General features: G+C 36.5%; 1 protein-coding gene across 4 annotated transcripts in view; it reads left to right on the top strand.

Annotated features, from left to right (window-relative positions):
* Positions 1-20,164, top strand: part of UBE3A (ubiquitin protein ligase E3A) — a 90,485-nt gene that overhangs the window by 33,004 nt on the left and 37,317 nt on the right. For all 4 annotated transcript variants that reach the window (XM_060005525.1, XM_060005524.1, XM_060005523.1 and 1 more), the window contains one exon: positions 757-801. In XM_060005525.1, the coding sequence (XP_059861508.1) occupies positions 800-801 (2 nt within the window). In that variant the 5' untranslated portion in view covers positions 757-799. The remainder of the gene's footprint in view (positions 1-756; positions 802-20,164) is intronic.

A 20,164-nucleotide genomic window follows, 5' to 3' on the forward strand; every position in this document is an offset into this window, starting at 1 on the left:
AGGTAGTACATCCTGCCCGTGTATTTTCAGGGAAAGCTGCTTTCATTGTTGAAATAAGGTAATCATGGTTAGAATGGTAAAACAGACTTAAGTGTCTCAAAATTCAGAAGGGTATTAGATTGAAATTTGAATTATCTACAGCAGAGGTTGGCAAACTTTTTCTTAAAGGGCTAGGTAATAAATATTTTAGGCTTTGTGAGCCACATGTCTCTGACAGAGTTTCTCAGCTCTGCTTTTGTAATGTAAAAGCAGCCGTAAATAAATGAGCATGATTCTGTGCCAGTACAACTTTACAAAGATAGGCGGCCAACCCAGGCCTTAGTTTGTCATCCCAGGCAGTAGTTTGCTGATCCCTCATCTAAAGTTTGGGACTGTTAATACCAGTGAATACTTTTGATATTGTGGGTAACCAGTACTTGGCTGTAGAAGGTTTCATAGTTGTGGGTTTTTATTATAAATATTTGACTTCGTGAGTAATTATGATTTATTACACTGGTTTGTATGTTGGTATCTAAATATAGTGTTTACAGTTTCCTTTCCTTAAAAAAAAAAAAAAGAGAACTGAGTTTTTATTAGTCTAGCCCTTACAATAAATGTGTTGTATGGCAATCTGATTTGATCACTTTTTCACATGTTGAACTTTTAAAACTGTTAACCATTAAATCTTGTTGTCAAATTTGTCTTCCAAAATAAAATGTTTGCCCCTTTTTGAAATATGGAATATTTTGCTTAACTTTACTGAATTGCATTTTACAGATCATCAGGAGAACCTCAGTCTGACGACATTGAAGCTAGCCGAATGTAAGTATAACTTGGTTGAGGCTGTGGTGTCTTTTAAGTTGCTCTAGATTGCTTTAAATGGTATCACATTATTTGAAAATAATTTCCAGTTAAAGAGAGTATAATGCTTTAAAAAGTAAATTGGAAGATAGGAATACGCATGTCTAATATTTTCCCTACCAAATAAATACCTCTAAATCTTGGTAACATGCTACTAGATTTCTACTTCTGGATAGATAATTGCATGCCCCTGGATTCTTACATATTTTTGCTCACCTAGCAGTTTTGGGGAAATAGATGGGGAGGAGTTCAGCTTAACAATCATTTATTAAGTGCCTGCTGTGTATAAGATATTGGGTGCTGTTTTGTGGATGCAGAGATGCATAAGATTAGTTAAGCTAAATTAACCTACATAAATTTAGTCTAGTCAGTGTGAAAGACCCAGAAGCAAATCATTTCAATCATTGTGGTAGAAGGATACCCAGGATGGAACATGAACATAAAGAAGTACCAGGGTACTCAAGTACCCTGATGCAATAGGGACCTAATCCAGATGGCAGGGAAATAGGGGTGATCAGGGAAGGCTAAGTTAAGTCTTGAAGTGTGACTGGGAGTTAGGTAGCACGTTCTAGGCAGAAGCAGGAGCAGAGTTACAAAGCAGCATAGTGAATGTAGGGAACAGTAGGCAGTTGAGGATTTTTAGATCATAGACTGACTGAAATGTAGGAAATTGAAGGAGGTGAGACTTGAAAGAAAGGACTAGGTGCTTGCATACTATGTAAAGGACCTTGGCCTGTCTCTCATAGGTATTTGGGAGTCAGTAAAGAACTTGCTAAGTAGGGGTAGTAACCTTGTTAGGTGTATATTTTTAATAACTTTGCCAACAGGGAGGCAGGATTGAGGAGAAATCATGTGGTGGTACGTTGACCAGGGCTTCAGTCAATGAGGGCCTAAATAAGGGCAGTGGTATATTAGGAATTCAAGATAAAGTTTTCTGGATGAAAGAAAAATAGAAGGTAAAGTAGGTAAGACTTCAGTGATTAGTTGTGAGAATATAAGAAGTTTAAGATAATATGAGAAGTGATAATTGTTGAAGCAAGGTTTTTAAGATAGTAAGGGTTGGAATGAAGAATATAGGTGTAGGGATTTCTCTTGAATAAGAGCAAAGACCCAGATCTTATGAAACTAGAAGAAGGAGGTAAAAATGGATATGTGATGTTAAATGTATTGGTAGGTAAGAATGGGGAAGTCAAAGTCATTTGTGTCTGAACTGTCAATTTTCTTAGTAAATTAGGTAGCTACACCACTGTGTGCTTCTTGAAAAAGTGGTTGTGGATTAAGCTTGGGACATGCAGACTTAAACAGCAGATTTCTCTACTGAAAATAGTGGAAATCCTTTAAAATGCTGATGTACATTGTGCATCTCCAAGAAGGGACTATAAAATGTATTTCTCAAATTTATGTGTCCATGTAACCGTTAAAAAAATTTTTTTGTGGTAAAATGCACATAACAAAATTTACCATCTTTACTATTTTTAAGTATACAATTTAGTGGTATTAAGTACATCCATATTGTCGTGCAGTCATTGCCACCATCATCTGCATAACTCTTTTCATCTTGCAGAACTGAAAATGTACCTGTTAAACAATCACTCCCCATTCACCCTTCTCCCTAGCCCCTGGCAACCACCATTCTACTTTCTGTCTTTATGATTTTAACGACTCTACCTCATTTACTGTGAGTGCCCACAGTATTTGTCTTTTTGTGATTGGCTTATTTTACTTATGTAGCATGATGTCAGGGTTCATCCCTGTTGTAGCATATGTCAGAATTTTCTTCCTTTTTAAGGCTGAATAATCTGTTGTATGTATGTACCGTATTTTGTTTATCCGTTCATCTGTTGATGGACACAGGTTGCTTATGTTTTAGCTATTGTGAATAATGCTGCAATGTACAAATAGCTCTTTGAGACCCTGCTTTTATTTCTTTGGGTATATACCCAGAAGTGGGATTGCTGGATCATATGGTAGTCCTATTTTTAATTTTCTGAGGAACCTCTGTACTGTTTTCTACGGTGGCTGCACCAAATTAGCATTCTGACCTAATAATGCACAAAGGTTATAATTTCTCCACATTCTCATCAGTATTTGTAATTATCTGTTTTTTTCATAGTAGCCATCCTAATGGGAGTAAGGTGATATTTCTTGGTAGTTTTGTGACCCTGTAACTTTTTTTTGTAATAAATTTATCTATCTATTTATGGCTGTGTTGGGTCTTTGTTTGCTGCCTGTGGGCTTTCTCTAGTTGCGGCGATCAGGGGCTACTCTTCGTTGCGGTGCGCGGGCTTTGCATTGCGGTGGCTTCTCTTGTTGCACAGCACGGGCTCTAGGCACGTGGGCTTCAGTAGTTGTGGCATGCGGGCTCAGTAGTTGTGGCTTGTGGGCTCTAGAGGGCAGGCTCAGTAGTTGTGGCACACGGGCTTAGTTGTTCACAGCATGTGGGATCTTCCTGGACCAGGGCTTGAACCCATGTCCCCTGCATTAGCAGGAGGATTCTTAACCACTGCACAGCCAGGGAAGTCCTGACTATGTAACTTTTTAAGAAATATTTTCAAGTAGTTCTCATGGAACATGGAGTTTGGTTAGGGGATTTGAGAAGACTGAAAACTTGGAAAGTTACTGGGGGAAATGGGTGAAGAAGTGGACCAGATATTATTGAGAGTCTCATGCTACTGAGTGGCCAGCTAAGGTTAGCTTACTGCATACTTGCAGTTTAAAGACTTTTCTTTAATAGCTAGACGAAAATGCATGGTATTTCAGGGTTGGCTATTAGAGCATATGGGAAGTGGCATATGTGTAGAGTGTTAACATTGGAGTAGTTGAACTTATATGTCATTGGCGATGGCCACTGTTGGAAAGGTTGTGATGCCAGGTGAAGATGTTGGGTTGGTTACAAAAAGCCTGATGGGTCAAAGAGATAGTTCAGTATAAGTGAAACTCTTACAAAGATAGATGATAATGATCAGAGCCTAAGGTGGTGATTGGCTGAAATTGAGAGGAGGTGAGGGACCCTCAAGTTAAGAAAGTCAAATATTTTGGGGGCTAGAGTGTTGGGATAGATCATGCACACAGACATTGAAGTCACAATGCCAGCAATATAACTCGGGAAAAATAGAGCCTTTAGTATATGGGTATAATTTACCAGGCCAGAGAGGGAAAGAAGAAGGATTTCAGGTAGATAACATGAGTTTCAAAGAATAAGTTGTGTTTGTGCTGTGCTTTGTTTTGTTTGGGGGGATGGGCATTATTTTTAATATAAGCAATTAGAATAAAAATGGTGCACTTAGGGGTTTGAGTTGTCTATGGAACCCTCACCTAAAAGGATTGCAACGTAAGAAAAGCCTTCGGGGGTAAATCAGGTTTTAGTGAAAGCTAAGAGATTGAGGAACTATTATATAAAGCAGTTGAAGATAGGTGACAGCCTATATCATAAATGTATTTCTAGACATCTTGGTGGAGGAGGTTAGATGGATGAATCAAGAGTAAAGAATGGAAAAGGAAAGATGGAGGCTTGCATTTTGTAGTAAAAACCAAGGATGGCAAGAATGTGAGGTTGATACAGTTTCTCAAATTCCTATACCTGTAGAAATTGTAACCAGGCAGTAGTTTAGTAAGATTTGTTCTACCTTAATCTTGTGGGTCTTGATTTACAAAATAGGTGATGAAGGAATCTTGTTTTTACCTAAGAATTAGCTAGTGTGTTTTATTAATGGCAACATCTTAAATTTATTAAAGCATGATTTTTTTTTAGCACTTTGAGATGCATTTGCATTTGACATCCTTTAACTAGGGAACACCTTGAGTACATTTAAAATAGTAATTTATATAAAATTAAAGAATATGCCTGTTTTTAGGAATTCCTAGTGTCACCCATTTCCTAGAGTGCAGAAAAACATAGTAAAAGTTTTTAACAGCTGCATGCTAATTTATAGTTTAGCCTAGAAATAGAACTAACACAATAACCCAGATCTTTTTATTCAATTATATATGTATTATATACTTGAATTTTGTTTAAATTTATATATACCATGTAGTAGTCTTTTTGCACATATTAATTTAGACTCTTTAATTTTCTTAATGATTTCAAAGCAGTTTCTAGTAACTTCAGATTTCTTATCTTTGGTAGTTACTCCCCAACCCTATCTCTAACACTTAGGCTATGTTTTCAGGTCTATAACTAATACAGTAAGTGGAACCAAGGGTAAATGTATCAAGTGATTTATGGTTCAGTGTTTGGAAAGCCTATTTTTTCTAAATGTTGGATAATGACCAAGGACCTAGTTCTCAGGCCATCATTATCTGTTCTCTCTAGGTAAGAACTTTAACATATATACTATGACAACTTGCATATTTTCATCTCCAACTCCGACTTACCTTCTGAACTGTAGACATATATATCTAATAATTGGATGCCTGATTCTCACACTTAAGTCCAAAACAAAATAGAGCTCTTGATTTTCATCCTCTCAAATCTGCTTCTCTTGTAATCTTTTTGCCATTTTAATCAGTGGCAACTCTTTTTTTCTTCCAGTTCATCCAAAGTTTTGTTTTGGAAGCATCCTTGTTTTCTCTTTGTCTTACTCACATCAGCAAATCCTATTGACTCCACCTTTAAAATTAATTGATACTTCAACAACTTTTTTTTTTTAAACACCATTTCCACCTCAACCACTCTGATTAAAGCCATCATTTGCCAAAAGAATGAAGTTGTTTCCCAGTAGTCTTGCTGCTTCCATACTTACCCCTTACCAAGGTATTTTCTGTGTAGCTGCCAGAGTGATCTTTTTTAAGATCGAAGTTAAACCATGTTGCTTATACTCAAAACCTTTCAAAGGCTTCCCGTCTCTCTCAGAGTAAAATCAAAGGATCTACAAGGCCCTGTATGAACTTCCTTTCACTTCTGTGACCTTTCCATTTTCTCTTGACCATTTTTGTCTACACTGGCTTTATGCTCTTGCCCTTAATGTTTTGGTGTTCTTAAGATTTGTGCCTGTTTTCTGTGACCCTTCTCTGTGATATCCACATGGCCTCCTTTCTTACTTGCTTTAGAGCTCTTAAATGATACCTTATCAGAGAGGCCTCCCTTGACCAACTTTCTTCAAAGAATGGTCATGCTCTGTCTTCCCTGTGCCCCTTTCTGTGCTGTATTTATCTTCATGGGATTTAATGCCATCTGACTGGTTTCCTATTGATTTCTTTGTTGTCTGGCTCATTTAATACTGTCAGTAGCCTGGAAGCCTAATGAGAGTGCCGGGCATACAAGAGGTAGTAAGTATTTATTATGTGAAAGAGTGAAATGACTACATTTATGTAAAATGTTTATTTCTACCTTTTCAATTCCCTTGTAGAAATGTAGGAAGAATATTCTAGGATCAGTTAAATATAAATAAACTGATATATGTACATAGCCTACAGAACTTGGGTAATAACATCTTCTTGCGCACTTACCATATGACAAGCCATAGTGCTCAGTACTGTACATGCATTATATCATGGGAGAAGTAAGCCTTTTATCAGAGTAGACTATGGTGATATAACTTGTGTCCTCTGAAAGAGATTGTAGAGAATTGGTATAGTTTCTTCCTTAAATTTTTGTTAAACCTTTCTGGTAGTGGTGCTTTCTGTTTTGGAAGGTTATTTTTTTTATTTTTTTATTTTTTTTGCTTTACGCGGGCCTCTCACTGTTGTGGCCTCTCCCGTTGTGGAGCACAGGCTCCGGACGCACAGGCTCAGCGGGCATGGCTCACGGGCCCAGCCACTCCGCGGCATGTGGGATCTTCCCGGACCGTGACACGAACCCGCGTCCCCTGCATCGGCAGGCGGACTCTCAACCACTGCGCCACCAGGGAAACCCTGGAAGGTTATTTTTTAATTGATTTAATATCTTTAATAGATATAGGCCTACTCAGGTTGTCTGTTTCTTGTGAGTTTTGACAGACTGTGTCTTTCAAGGAATTGGTCCATTGCATGTAGGTTACCAATTTCGTGGGCATAGAATTGTTCATAGTACTCCTTTATTGTTTTTTTAATGTCCATGTGATTTGTAGCAATGTGCCCTCTTTCATTTCTGATATTAATAATTTGTGTGCCTTCTCTTTTCCTTAATTAGCCTGGTTAGAGGATTACCAGTTTTATTATTGATCTTTTCAAAGAACCAGATTTTGGTTTTTCTCTGTGGATTTCCTTTTTTCAATTTCATTGATTTCTGCTCTAACTTTTATTATTTCTTCTGCTTACTTTGGATTTAATTTGCTCTTTATTCTAGTTTACTAAGGTGGGAGCTTAGATGATTGATTTTTTTTTTAAGATCTTCTTTCCTAATAAATGCATTTAATGTTATGAGTTCCCTGTAAAGCACTGCTTTCACTGCATCTCACAAATTTTGATGAGTTGTGCTTATTTCAAAATATTTTTTAGTTTCTCTTGTGATTTTTTCTTTGACTTGTGTTACTTAGAAATGTGTTGTTTAATCTCCACATATTTTGAGATTTTCCAGTTATATTTCTGTTACTGATTTCTAGTTTAATTCCGTTGTAGTCTGAATGTAGACATTGTATGATTTCTGTTCTTTTAAATGTGTTAAGGTGTGTTTTTTGGCCCAGAATGTGGTCTGTCTTGGTGAATGTTCCATGTGAGTTTGAGAAGAATGTGTAATCTGTTGTTGGATGAAGTAGTCCAGAGATGTCGATTATATCCAGTTGATTGATGGTGCTATTGAGTCATCTGTGTCCTTAATGATTTTCTGCCTGCTAGATCTGCCCATTCCTGATAGAGAGGTATTGAAGTCTCCAACTATGGTAGTGGATTCATCTGTTTTTCCTTGCAGTTCTATCACTTTTTGCCTCATGTAATTTGATGCTCTGTTGTTAGGGGCATACACATGAAGGATTATAATATCTTCTTGGAGAACTGACCCATTTCGCATTATGTAATGCCCCTTTTTTAACCCTGATAACTACTTTGCTTTGAAATCTGCTCTGGCTGAAATTATTTATTTTATATTATTTTTGGCTGCATTGGGTCTTCGTTGCTGTGCATGGTCTTTTCTCTAGTTGCGGTGAGTGGGAGCTGCTCTTCGTTGCAGTGCACAGGCTTCTCATTGTGGTGGCTTCTCTTGTTGCAGAGCACAGGCTCTAGGCGCACGGGCTTCAGTAGTTGCAGTACGCGGGCTCAGTAGTTGTGGCTTGCGGGCTCTAGAGCACAAGCTCAGTAGTTGTGGCACGCGGGCTTAGTGGCTCCGCAGCATGTGGGATCTTCCCAGACCAGGGATCGAGCCCGTGTCCCCTGCATCGGCAGGTGGATTCTTAACCACTGCGCCACCAGGGAAGCCCTCTGGCTGAAGTTAATATAGCTACTCCTGCTTTCTTTTGATTATTGTTAGCATGGCATATATTTTTTCTATCTTTTTAAATTTATATGTGTCTTTATATTTGAAGTATAGAAAACATATAGTTGGGTCTTATTTTTTGATCCACTCTGACATCTCTTTTAATTGGTGCATTTAGACCGTTAATGTTTAAACTGATTATTGATACAGTTGGTTTAATATCTAACATGTTTGTTACTATTTTCTATTTGTTGCCCTTGTTTTTTGTTCCTATTTTTGTCTTCTATTCTTTTTCTGCCTTTTGTGGTTTTTACTTGAGCATATTATATGATTCCATTTTCTCTCCTTTGTTAGCATATCAGTTATCCTACATTTTTACTTTATTTAGTGGATGTCATAGAGTTTGCATTTACATCTACTCTTAGTCCACTTTCAAATAATGCTATATCACATTACAGGGAGTGTGAGTACCTTGTAATAACAAAATAACCCTAATTCCTTCCTCCTATTCTTTGTATCATTGCGGTCATACATTTCACTTGGATAATAGCATACATACACATACATACATATATAAGCATATATATACAGATATATGAGCATATATGTACACACACATAAGTATTCGTAACCAAATACATGGTGGTATTATTTTGAACAAACTGTTACCTGATAGGTCAGTTAAGATAAAGAAAAATAAAAGGTTTTACTTTACTTTCCACTTATTTCTTTTACAGTGCTCTTCCTTCTTTATGTAAATTTGAGGTTCTGATCCTGTATCATTTTCCTTCTCTCTAGAGAACTTCTTGTAACAAGAAGGCTGGTCTACTGACAACAAATTCCCTGAAGTTTTATCTGTCTGAGTCTTTATTTCTTCCTCACATTTAAAGAAGAATTTCACAGGGTACAGAATTCTAAGTTGGTGTTTTTTGTTTTTTGTTTTTTGAGCTACGCAGGCCTCTCACTGTTGTGGCCTCTCCCGTTGCGGAGCACAGGCTCCGGACACGCAGGCTCAGCAGCCATGGCTCACGGGCCTACATGGCCTAACTGCTCCACGGCATGTGGGATCTTCCCAGACCGGGGCACGAACCCACGTCCCCTGCATTGGCAGGCGGACTCTCAACCACCGTGCCACCAGGGGAGCCCTAAGTTGGTTTTTTTTTCTTTCTTTTTCCCCCCTTAATACTCTATATATTTCATTTCACTCTCCTTTCATAGTTTCTGAGGAGAAGTCAGATGTAATTCTTATTTTTGATCTTCTGTAGGTAAGGAGTTTCCCTCCTCTGGCTTCTTTCAGAATTTTTTCTTTACCTTTGATTATCTATAGTCTGAAAATGATATGCCTAAGTGTAGGGTTTTTGGGGGGGCATTTATCCTGCTTGGTGTTTTCTGAGCTTCCTGGATCTGTTGTTTGGTGTCTGATATTAATTTGGGGACATTCTCAGTCATTGTTTCAAGTATTTCTGATGGTCTTTTCTTTTTCTGGTATCCCTTGTATGTGTATGCTACACTTTTTATAGTTGTCCCACAGTCCTTAGATAGTCAGTTTTGTGTTTGTTAGTCTTTGCTCTGTTTGCTTTTCAGTTTTTGGTGATTGTATTGATATATCTTCAAGTTCAGAGAGTCTTTTCTCAGTCTACTGAGAAAAGTTGTTTCCAGTCTACTATTAAGCCCATAAAAGACATTTTTGAATTCTGTTTCAGTGTTTTTGATCTCCAGGTTGGTTTGTTTTAGTTCTTTCTTAGGATATCCATCTCTCTGTTTACATTGTTCATCTGTTCCTACATGCTGTCCACTTTATTCATTAAAACTAGTAAATTATATATTAACTAGCCCTTAGTTGGTTTAAATTTCTGGTGTGTTAATTCCAACATCCCTGCCATTTCTAGTTCTTATGCTTGCTCTGTGGTTGCAAATAGTGTTTTTTGCCTTTTAGTATGCTTTGTAATTTTTTCTTAATAGCTGCACATGATTTCCCAAGTAAAGGAATTGCTATAAATAGGGCTTTAGTAATGTGATAGTGAGATATAAGGGGAAAGGAAGCATTTGATAATATCCCATCAGGGTAGGCTCTGGTAAACTAGTTTGCTTGAGGACAGGCCTTGGTAAGAAAAATAGAGGGCTCTGGTGTGTCTCAAAATGGTTCCTTTTCTCCTATCCCTGCTGGAAGTATGAGAGGATTATCCCCAGTACTTGCTTTGAGAACCTGCTTGAGCTTCTTGGGGTAAGTCTCATAAGAACTGTGGGGGCTCCCCTGTGACTGGGCCCCCCTAGAGTTTTTAACTCTAGACTTACCTATGCTCAGTCTCATGTCCTGTCACAGATTCCTGCTTGTGGATCTCTGCTTCAGTAAAACTGTGTTTGTCTCTTCAGTATTAGGGACAACAGTTTGCAGTTTATGTTCTCCCTCCCTTAGGGATTCAAGAAGAGTTGTGGATTTTTTAGTCTCTTTAGCTTTTTACTTGTTATTGGATTGGAGAAGTGATTTCCTAGCTCCTTACTTGTGGAACCAGAAATCAGAAGTTGAGATATAGCTTGGATGCTGTTTTCAATGTGGAGTGGGAGAAAATATTTCTATACGACTTTCAACTCAAATATACTTATATGTGTATAAAAACATTTATGGATTAAGTAACATCTTGAAATACATTCTGAAGTAAAAGATACAAATCTCTTCAACCAAATAAAGATAGCTCTTCTGTTTTCAGGTTTCTCTCCTATGGGTTCTGATAGCACGTTCTTCTTCAGACTGAGCCTTTGCATATTCTTTTGTGTGTATCTGATATACCTAAGAAACTGGGAGGTATCCTGACATCTGTTTCCCTTTATGGTTAAGTACTAGAAAAAGATAGAGTTAATTGACACTGTTATCTAGACAATATCAGGAGAGAAATTGAAGACTCCTCATTGAGGCTCTGAAATTCACTGGGTTATTTATTAATTTATTAATAAATAAATTACCGGATCATGTGTCTCAGGGAGCTTACCATGTAATTAATAGGCAGTTATTATAAGGTGTACTGAGAGTAGGTACAGGTTACTGTGGGAGCAGCAGTCGTGATCCTGGAAATGATAGCTAAGCTGAATCTTTGAGGATGATTAGTTATAAATGTTGAGATCATAGTATTCTAGGCAGGAAGAAAAACTTTTTTAAGACCTGGAGCCAAGGAAGACAGCAGAACAAATCCTCTGAACTGTTATGCTGGAATACAGAGTTACGAGACGAGAGAAGTGGTGAAAAATGTAGTTGGAATTAGAAAGCTAGAACCATATAGTGAAAGGCCTTGACACTACTGAAAAGTCCCTGGTTTTCTCCTGATAGACATGGGAACTAATGAAAAGTGTTAGGCATAGAAGTGACATGAGTCATAGTCTGTCCACTTTTCTACCACAAAGCATTGTAGAAACCTATATATTCTGTTTTGTATACAAGGAAACATGCTTCTGGTTCATGGTAGGGATGGATGAATAGATGAACTGCCTCTGACTGAGTCTTCTCAGAAGGCAGAATGAGCAAAATTCTGCTGTTTTGTTGAAGTACTCCAATGAAGCAGTTTTTAGAATCAGTGTGAATTTTGCATTTTATTCATTATATCTTACGTGTCCTTAAAAAAAGTTTAAGAAATGTTAGTGGGAATAGTTTACAATCCTCGCTCTTAGGATAATTTGTGAAGATTAAAGGACATAATTTACAAAAACCACTCACTGTATGTTAATGAATGTTTATCGTTATCATTTCAGCTTGTAGCGCTACCTTCTACCCAGGTGTCCATCTTAGAAACCTAGGTATTAGCTGTTTCAACTCATTTGCCCCTACATAGCAGTATGTAGTAGCAGTATCTTTTAAATGTTTCTTGCATCAGTTTCCTCTTCTTTCCTGCTACTTCTTCATTCTTTGCCTGGTCTATAATAGTAGTCATCACTTAACTCGATTGCCTGTCTCCAGTTCTGCCAACTTTGGTCCCAGTTTAGAAAATGGAATTATCATAAAGGCAGATTTGACTTAGTCACTGACCTGCTTAAAACCCTTTAGTGACTCCTGCTGCAAGTGTTCTTATCTAGTGGCTTATGAATAGTGTGTGAACGTTCTGAAACTTTTTGCCAGATGGAGTATATGTGCATGAATTTTTATGTGGAGAAAGTTATTAGCCTTTGTAAGATTACTCCTCTGCTGGCTAAAATCTGAATTTCTTATCATATCTTATAAAGTCTCCCATAATGTGGCTTCTCCCTGCCTCTTCATATTTTTTGAGTCCTTCTTTGAACTTTTTACTGTTGAACTGCTTCCAGTTGTCATAAGACCATGTTCTTAGGCTCTTCTGCCTTCACTCACTCATTTCCCTCTTATCTGAACCAGTCTTCCCACCCTTTGTGTTGTCAGTTCCTAGTCATCCTTTGTGATTCATCTTGGTCAAATTGCCTCTCTTTATATTGCCATACCTCTTGAGTCCCTATGATGTTAAAATCTTCTGGTTTTTTTCCCCTTTAAACAGTAAGTTCCTTGAAGAAAGAGCCCATATAGAAATAGCCATAGGAGCTGGAATAGTACTAGTTTCTCAAGCAAAGTTTGAACTATACTGAAGGAGACATTTGGAAGTCATCAGGTGTTCCTAAAGCCTTGAAAGATGAAACTGTCCGAAGAGAAATACAAAAGAAAAAGTGTCTAATGGCTGGTCCCTGGGGAGTATAATAAGCATTTCTAGATTAGGAAGGGAAGTATCTGAAGAACAGCTAGAGAGAAAGGAGGAAATCAGGAAATAGTGTCCTGAAAGCCCACAGTCAACAATTTCCAAAAGGCCTACATTTCTCAGCAAGGTTAAGTAAAATAAGGAGTGAAAAGTGGTGACTTGGTGAGAACAGTCTCTACATTACTGGATACAGGGTGCTGTAAGCCTTGACTTTGTTTCCTACACACTGTTACTCGTTTTTTCCACTAATGCTTCTGGACTGTTTCTGTTATTTTCTCAGTATAAGAATCCCTGTTCCTTTGAGGCTGTGCTTTTCTGGCTGTGTCATCTTCTCTCTTCATTATCTAGTTATCTCCCAGGCCTTTCTCAGTCTTCGAAGAACTCATACTTTTGTACTCTGCTGCAGATCCGCTGTCTTTGTTTACATGGGTAACCTCTAACAACATCTCAGTTCCCCACCCATTTTATCTTCAAAAACCTTCACCTCTGCTTCCTGCTCCTTCCCATTCCCATAGGCAGGTAGGTCTGAACTGTTTTACCCCTGAAACCTTTAATTAAAACACCCACCTCTGGTTGCAGACTTTGTGTGCTTTCTTACTTGCGTTCTGTCATCCCATCTGTCCTTCCTTGTCTTTAAGAGATGTCCCTTGGCCCCTCTACTATCTTCCAGCCTCAACCCTCTGGTTCCTGTACTCCTGACATAGACTGTTGAGCCCAGAAGATTGAATAGATTGTATTCCATAGGTTGCCTTTTCACTCTGTTGATTGTTTCCTTTGATATTTTTTATTTTTAAGTTTGATATAGTCCCATTTGGCTATTTTTGCTTTCATTGCGTATGCTTTTGGTGTCAAAGAATTCATTACCCAAATCCAGTGTCCTGAAACTATCCCACTATGTTTTCTTCTAGGAGTTTCATAGTTTCAGGTCATATATTTAGGTCTTTAATCCATCTTGAATTAACTTATATATTGTATAGTGTAAGTTAAGGGTCCAACTTCATTCTTTGCTTGGGGATATTCAGTTTTCTCAGCACCATTTGTTGAAGAGACTGTTCTTTCCCATGTGTACCCATGGCATCTTTGTTGAAGATCATTTGACCGTATGTGTAAGAGTTTATTTCTGTATTCTCTGTGTATTCCATTGGTATGTATGACTTGTCTTTATACCAGTACCATACTGTTTAATTACTGTAGCTTTGTAAAGATGTTTTGAAATCAGGAATTGTGAGGCCTCTGGCATTGTTTTTCTTTCTCAAGATTAGTTTTGCTATTTGGGATCCTTTGAGATTCCATATGAATTTTAGGATTTCTTTTTCTGTTTCTGAGAAAATGCCATTGGGATTTCAATAGGGATTGAATTGAATCTGTAGATTGCTTTGGGTAGTATGGACCTTTTAACAACATTAACTAAGTCTTTGAGTCCATGAACATAGGGTGTCTTTCCATTTGTTTGTGTCTTTAGCTTCTTTCAGAAATTTTTTGTCAGTTTCACTGTAAAAGTCTTTTGCCTCCTTGGTAAGTCTGTTCATAAGTATTTTATTTTTGATGCTGTTGCAAATGGGAATATTTTCTTAATTTCCTTTTCACATTGTTCATTTTTCGTTTATAGAAGCACAACTGATTTTTGCAAGTTGATTTTTGTATCCTGCAACTTTACTGAATTCATTTATTCTAACATTTTTTTGTGTGGGATCTTTATGGTTTCCTGCATATTCATGTCATCTATGAACAAAGATAATTTTGTTTCTTCCTTTCCTATTTGGATGCCTTCATTTGTTTTTCTTGCCTGAATGCTCTGACTAGGATTGCCAGTACTGTGTTGAAAAGAAACGGTGAGAGTGTGCATCCTTCCCTTGTTCCTGATGTTAGAGGAAAGGTTTTCAGTTTTACACCATTGGGTATAATATTGACTGTGGGCTTTGCTTATATGGACTTTATTATGTTGAGGTAATTTCCTTTTGTGTCTAGTTTGACTTTTTGTTATGAAAGGGTGTTTGTCAAATGCTTTTTCTGCATCAGTTGAGATGATCATGTTATTTTTGTCCTTCAGTTTGGTAATTTGGTGTATGACATTGATTGATTTTCATATGATGAAGCATCCTTACATTCCAGGAATAAATCCCACCTGGCAATGGTATATAATCCTTTTCAGGTGTTGTCAAATTCTACTTGCTAGTAATTTATTGATTTTTGCATCCATATTCATCAGGGATATTGGCCTGTATTTTTCTTGTCTCGTAGTTCTGTCTCATTTCAGTATCAGGGTAATGCTGGCCTCATAGGTAAGTTTGGAAGTGTATGTATCCTTCTCTTCATTTTTTGGGAAGAGTTTGAGAAGTATCGGTGTTAATTCTTCTTTAAATCTTTGGTAGAATTCTCCAGTGAAGCTATCTTATCCTGGGCTTTTGTAGAAATATATTCATTTTTTTCCTAGGTTATTCAATTTGTTGGTGTATACTTGTTGTTAGTAGTCTCTTATGATTCTTTTTATTTTTGTGGCATCAGTTATAATTTATCTTCTTTCATTTCTGATTTTGTTATTTGAGTCATTTCTCTTTTTTCTTGGTCTGGCAAATGATTTGTTGATTTTCTTGAAATTCTCCAAAAACAACTCTTAATGTCATTGATTATTTTTTCATTTGTCTATGCTCTATTTCATTTCTCTGTAATCTTTGTTTCCTTTCTTCTGAGTTAGTCTGTTTTTCTGGTTCCTTGAGGTCTAAAGTTAGGTTGTTGATTCAAGGTCTTTTTTCTTTTTTAATGTGGCTGTTTACCACTATAAACTTCTCCAGTACTGCTTCTGCTGCATCCCATACATTTTGGTATGTTGTGTTTCATTGTTTGTCTCAAGATATTTTCTGATTTTTCTTCTGATTTCTTCTTTGACTCATTGGTTGTTCAAGACTATGTTGTTTAATTTCCATAAATTTGTGGATATTCAAGTTTTCCTTTTGATTTTGATTTTTAACTTCATTCCATTGTGGTTGGGAAAGATACTTGGTATGATCTCCGTCTTCTTAAATTTTGTTAAGACTCGTGCTCTTTCCTGGAAAATGTTTTATGTGCAACTGAGAAAATGTAGATTCTGCTGTTGTTGTGTTGGAGTGTCATTTATTTGTCTGTTAGGTCCATTTGGTCTATTATGATGTTCAAGTCCTCTGTTTCCCAAGTGATTTTCTGTCTGGTTGATATATCTACTATTGAAAGTGAGGTACTGAAATGTCCTACTGTAATTGTGTTACTGTCTATTTCTCCCTTTGATGCTGTTAATGTTTGCTTAGTATGTTTCAGTGCTCTGCATATATATTTATAATCGTAGTGTGTTTCTGGTGAATTGACCCTTTTATTATTATATAATGTGTCCTTTGTTTCTTGTGACAGTTTTTGACTTTATTTTCTTATATATAAATATTTTCTTTATTTTCTGATCATATGTATCTCTTCCCTCTTTCGGTTATATTTGCATAGGATGTTTCTTCTGTTCTTTCACTTTCTGCTTGTGTATGTCCTTGTATCTAAAGTAACTGTTTTGTAGACAACATATAGTTGAGTCTTTTCTTTTTTAAACCCATTTAGCCAATCTATGTCTTTAGATTGGGAGTTTAATCCATTAACATTTAAAGTAAGTACTGATAGGGAACGACTTACTATTGCCATTTTGTTAATTGTTTTTTTGTATATATTGTAGTTATTTTTTCCCCTCTTTTTCTCTGAGATGCCTTCCTTTGTGTTTTGTTAATTTTTTTTTTTGTAGTGACATGTTTTGATTCCTTCCTTTCTTTTGTGCATCTTCTATAGGTATTTTCTTTGTGGTTACCATGGCAATTACATAAAATCTTACAGTTGCAATGAAGTATTTTAAACTGATAACAATTTCAGTTGTGTACAAAAACTTTACTTCTTTACATCTCTCCCATTTTTGTTAATGACACAAATCACACCTTTTTATATTTCATATCCATTGACATATAGTTGAGTTTTTTAAATGTTTTTATATTTTAACTCTCTACCTGAATTAAAAGTGATTTACTCACCACCATTATAATATTACAGGATTTTGTATTTGTCTATAAATTTACCTTTACCAGAAAGCTTTATACTTTCATATGCTTTTGTGTTGTGTTTTGTGTCCTTTTGTTTCAAGTTGTAGGACTCCCTTTTGCATTTTTTGTAAGGTGGGTTTAGTGGTGGTGAACTATCTCAGGTTTTGTTTATGCTAGGGGGTCTTTATATCTCCTTCATTTTTAAAGTCAGTTTGCCAGATAGTAAATAGTGTTTTGGTTGGAAGGTATTTTTTTCCAGCACTGTGAATATGTCATCCCACTCCTTTCTGGTGTGGAAGGTTTCTGCTGAGAAATCTGCTGATAGTCTAGTGATAGCTTCCTTGTACATGACCAGTATTTTCCGTTTTGTTGCTTTCAAGATTTTTCTTTACCTTTGGCTATGGACAGTTTGATTATAATGCATCTTAGTATGGGCCTCCTTGGGTTCATCCTAGTTGGAGTCCTTTGAGCCTCTTAAAATTAGATACCATTTTTTTCTTCCTCCTATTTGGAAGGTATTTGGCCATTATTTTTTCAAATAAGCTGTCTGCTTCATTCTCTCTTCTCTTGCTGGTATTCCCCTAATGCATATATTAGTCATCTTGATGATGTCCCATAAGTCCCTTAGGCTTTCTTCATTTTTCTTTTTCTTTTCTTTTCTTTTTTTCTTCTGACTCAAGAATTTCAAAGACCCGCCCATCAGGTTCATTGATTCTTTTCTTTTGCTTGATCAAATCTGCCATTACCTCTTGAGAATTTTTCAGTTCATTTATTGTATTCTTCAACTCTAGAATCTTTGGTTCTTTATATATATATTTTTTGATATTCTCATTTGTTCATGCATCATGATTTCATCTATTTTTCTCTGTGTTCTCTTGTAGTACTGTGAGTTTCTTTAAAGCAATTAGGCTGAATTTTTTGTCATTTAATTCACACAGCTCTGTTTCTTTAGGTCATTTTCTAGAACTTTATTTTGTTCATTTGACTGGGTCATGATTCCCTGTTTTTTTATGTGCCTTATTTTTTTTGTTGTTATTGATGTGGATTTTGCATTTGGAAAACAGCTTCTCTCCCAGTCTTTATGGTCTGGCTTCATAGAGGGGAAGATCACCATCATTCAGCCTAGCTAGAGATTCTTGGTACCTCTAAAACCTTTTAGGGAGTGCATCTTCTCTGGACTTGTGCTTGTAATTTCCCAATTGAAGAGGTTTATTGGTGTTTTTTCAAGAGCTTATAGTATTTTGCCTTCTCTTGTGTCTTTCTGTAGCACTTACGGTTCTCTGAGCAAGCCAGAGAACTGTCTTTTGTTTTCCCTAGGCATCCAGTGTATGCTAGTTCCATCAGTTTTCTGAGTTAGGCAAGACAGAAAATAGTTCTTTGGGCAGCCCCCTTGAGAATGTTGGACATAATTCTTCTCTTTTTTTTTTTCTGTTCCCAAGGGTGATGCTGCAAGTTGGGCTTTTCATCACTATTGTGAACTGTGCCAGTTTGAGGAGGGGTTGAGGCAATTGATATGAAACAACTTTTCTTACACATTTCTGGCTGGTTTAGGCTTTGAGCTTGCTTGAGGTACTGCAACTTTCTAATTGGTTTTGGAGGTTTCCTAAAAGGTTTTGGGATCACATATAAGTCAGAGTTTCTGTGGGGGAATCAGTTCTGGTGCTTCTTTTTTCTCCATCCTGCTGTCCTTTCTGGTTGGCTGGTTAGTTTTTTTTTTTATCTTTGTTCAGATAAATGTAGTAATTCTACAGTTCAGTTGATAGGAATGCACCTATAAGCTCATTTATCACCTATACAAAGCTAACTTTGATGTGTATTGAATCTTTAGTATAAATTCAAAGTTAAGTCTTAAGAATTTTCTCACCCTAACACTGAAAGAACTCTAGGTGTTTCTCAACAATATTTATAAAAGCTATTAAGTTTTTTAATAACTCCAAGGTTTTCTTAGCTCCCTAACCTCCTAGAAAAGATTATTTTATAAGAGTGATCCAGTTATCTAGAATGCAGAATAGTCTGCCAACCAGACCTTTATCACAGAATTTACAGCATATTGCCTGATCCATGGTAGACACTCAAGTGTATAATTAGTCAAGGTACAAGTTTTGTCTTGATTGTCTTTGAATCAGAAATAAAAATCAAAGACCATATTTCATGATCATCACAGAGAATTAGTAGTTGCTCTACACTAATGCCAACGTGTACTTTGTATTCCTTTCCCTTTAGGATCTTAATTGGAGGGAGGTGGATGGATATATTTTTTATTTTGTTTATTCTTCACTCTAAAATGTCACACTGTTTTAAAAAACAAAAAGTTTTTTTAAGGTGAGTAATTTTGTATAAATATTTAGTTGTACAGTTGTGTTTACTGTATAATAAACTCTCTAGGCATTGAGATTATAAGCCTCAATAAAAGAATACTCAGGAGTTATTACAGTAAACATATTTCTAACAGTAAAAAAATACCAATTTAAATAAAAACTTTTTTTTTGTGAAAACTGTATCTTATTCTATAGTTAATGGCTTGTTGCTTGGATCATGGTAATAATGAGTTCACAATTGAAATAATCTAATAATTCACTCAAATCCATTGTAATAGACCCAGCCATAAACCTGATCATGGCTGTGTCACAGATGTATTTTTGGTCGGATCTATTTCTGTAAGGCCTAATACTATCTAGGATGACATTGGTCGTTCTTAAAATTTTTTTATGTTAAATAAAACTTTGGGGAAGGGGTGGAGGATTTACAAAGGCAACATCCTAGAAGGAACAAAGGTGTTCTACTTTCTTTGAGGCTAGTAAGCAGTGGTTATTAGCTTTATAGACTGATTATATAAGCCTTGGGCCCTTTTCTGTTTTATCTCTGGCTTCTTGATTCCTCACGTCTTCATTTGACTTCATTTCCAATTAAAGCCCCTCTACTTAACGTTCACATGTTCTTTTGATCTTTGCCTTTTAATCTCCTTTCATTATTCTGTACTTCCTCCACCAATAGTTCTTAGGTTGCACGTCACAGTTAATATTTCTTTTAAGTTCTGTCGTTTTGTATTATAATTAACAGTCATGTTTGCTCACTGTTCACTGATACATCTTCACTTTCTGACAGTTGCTTTTTTTTTTTTGGCCATGCCATGCAACATGTGAGATCTTTAGTTCCCTGACTAGGGAATCAAACCTGTGCCCTCTGTGTTGGGAGCTCAGGGTCTTAGTCACTCGACTGCCAGGGAAGTCCCCTGACAGTTACTATTTTTATTTCTTCATTTTCTT

This window comes from Delphinus delphis, chromosome 2, assembly GCF_949987515.2.
Source record: "Delphinus delphis chromosome 2, mDelDel1.2, whole genome shotgun sequence".
Lineage (NCBI taxonomy): Eukaryota > Metazoa > Chordata > Mammalia > Artiodactyla > Delphinidae > Delphinus > Delphinus delphis.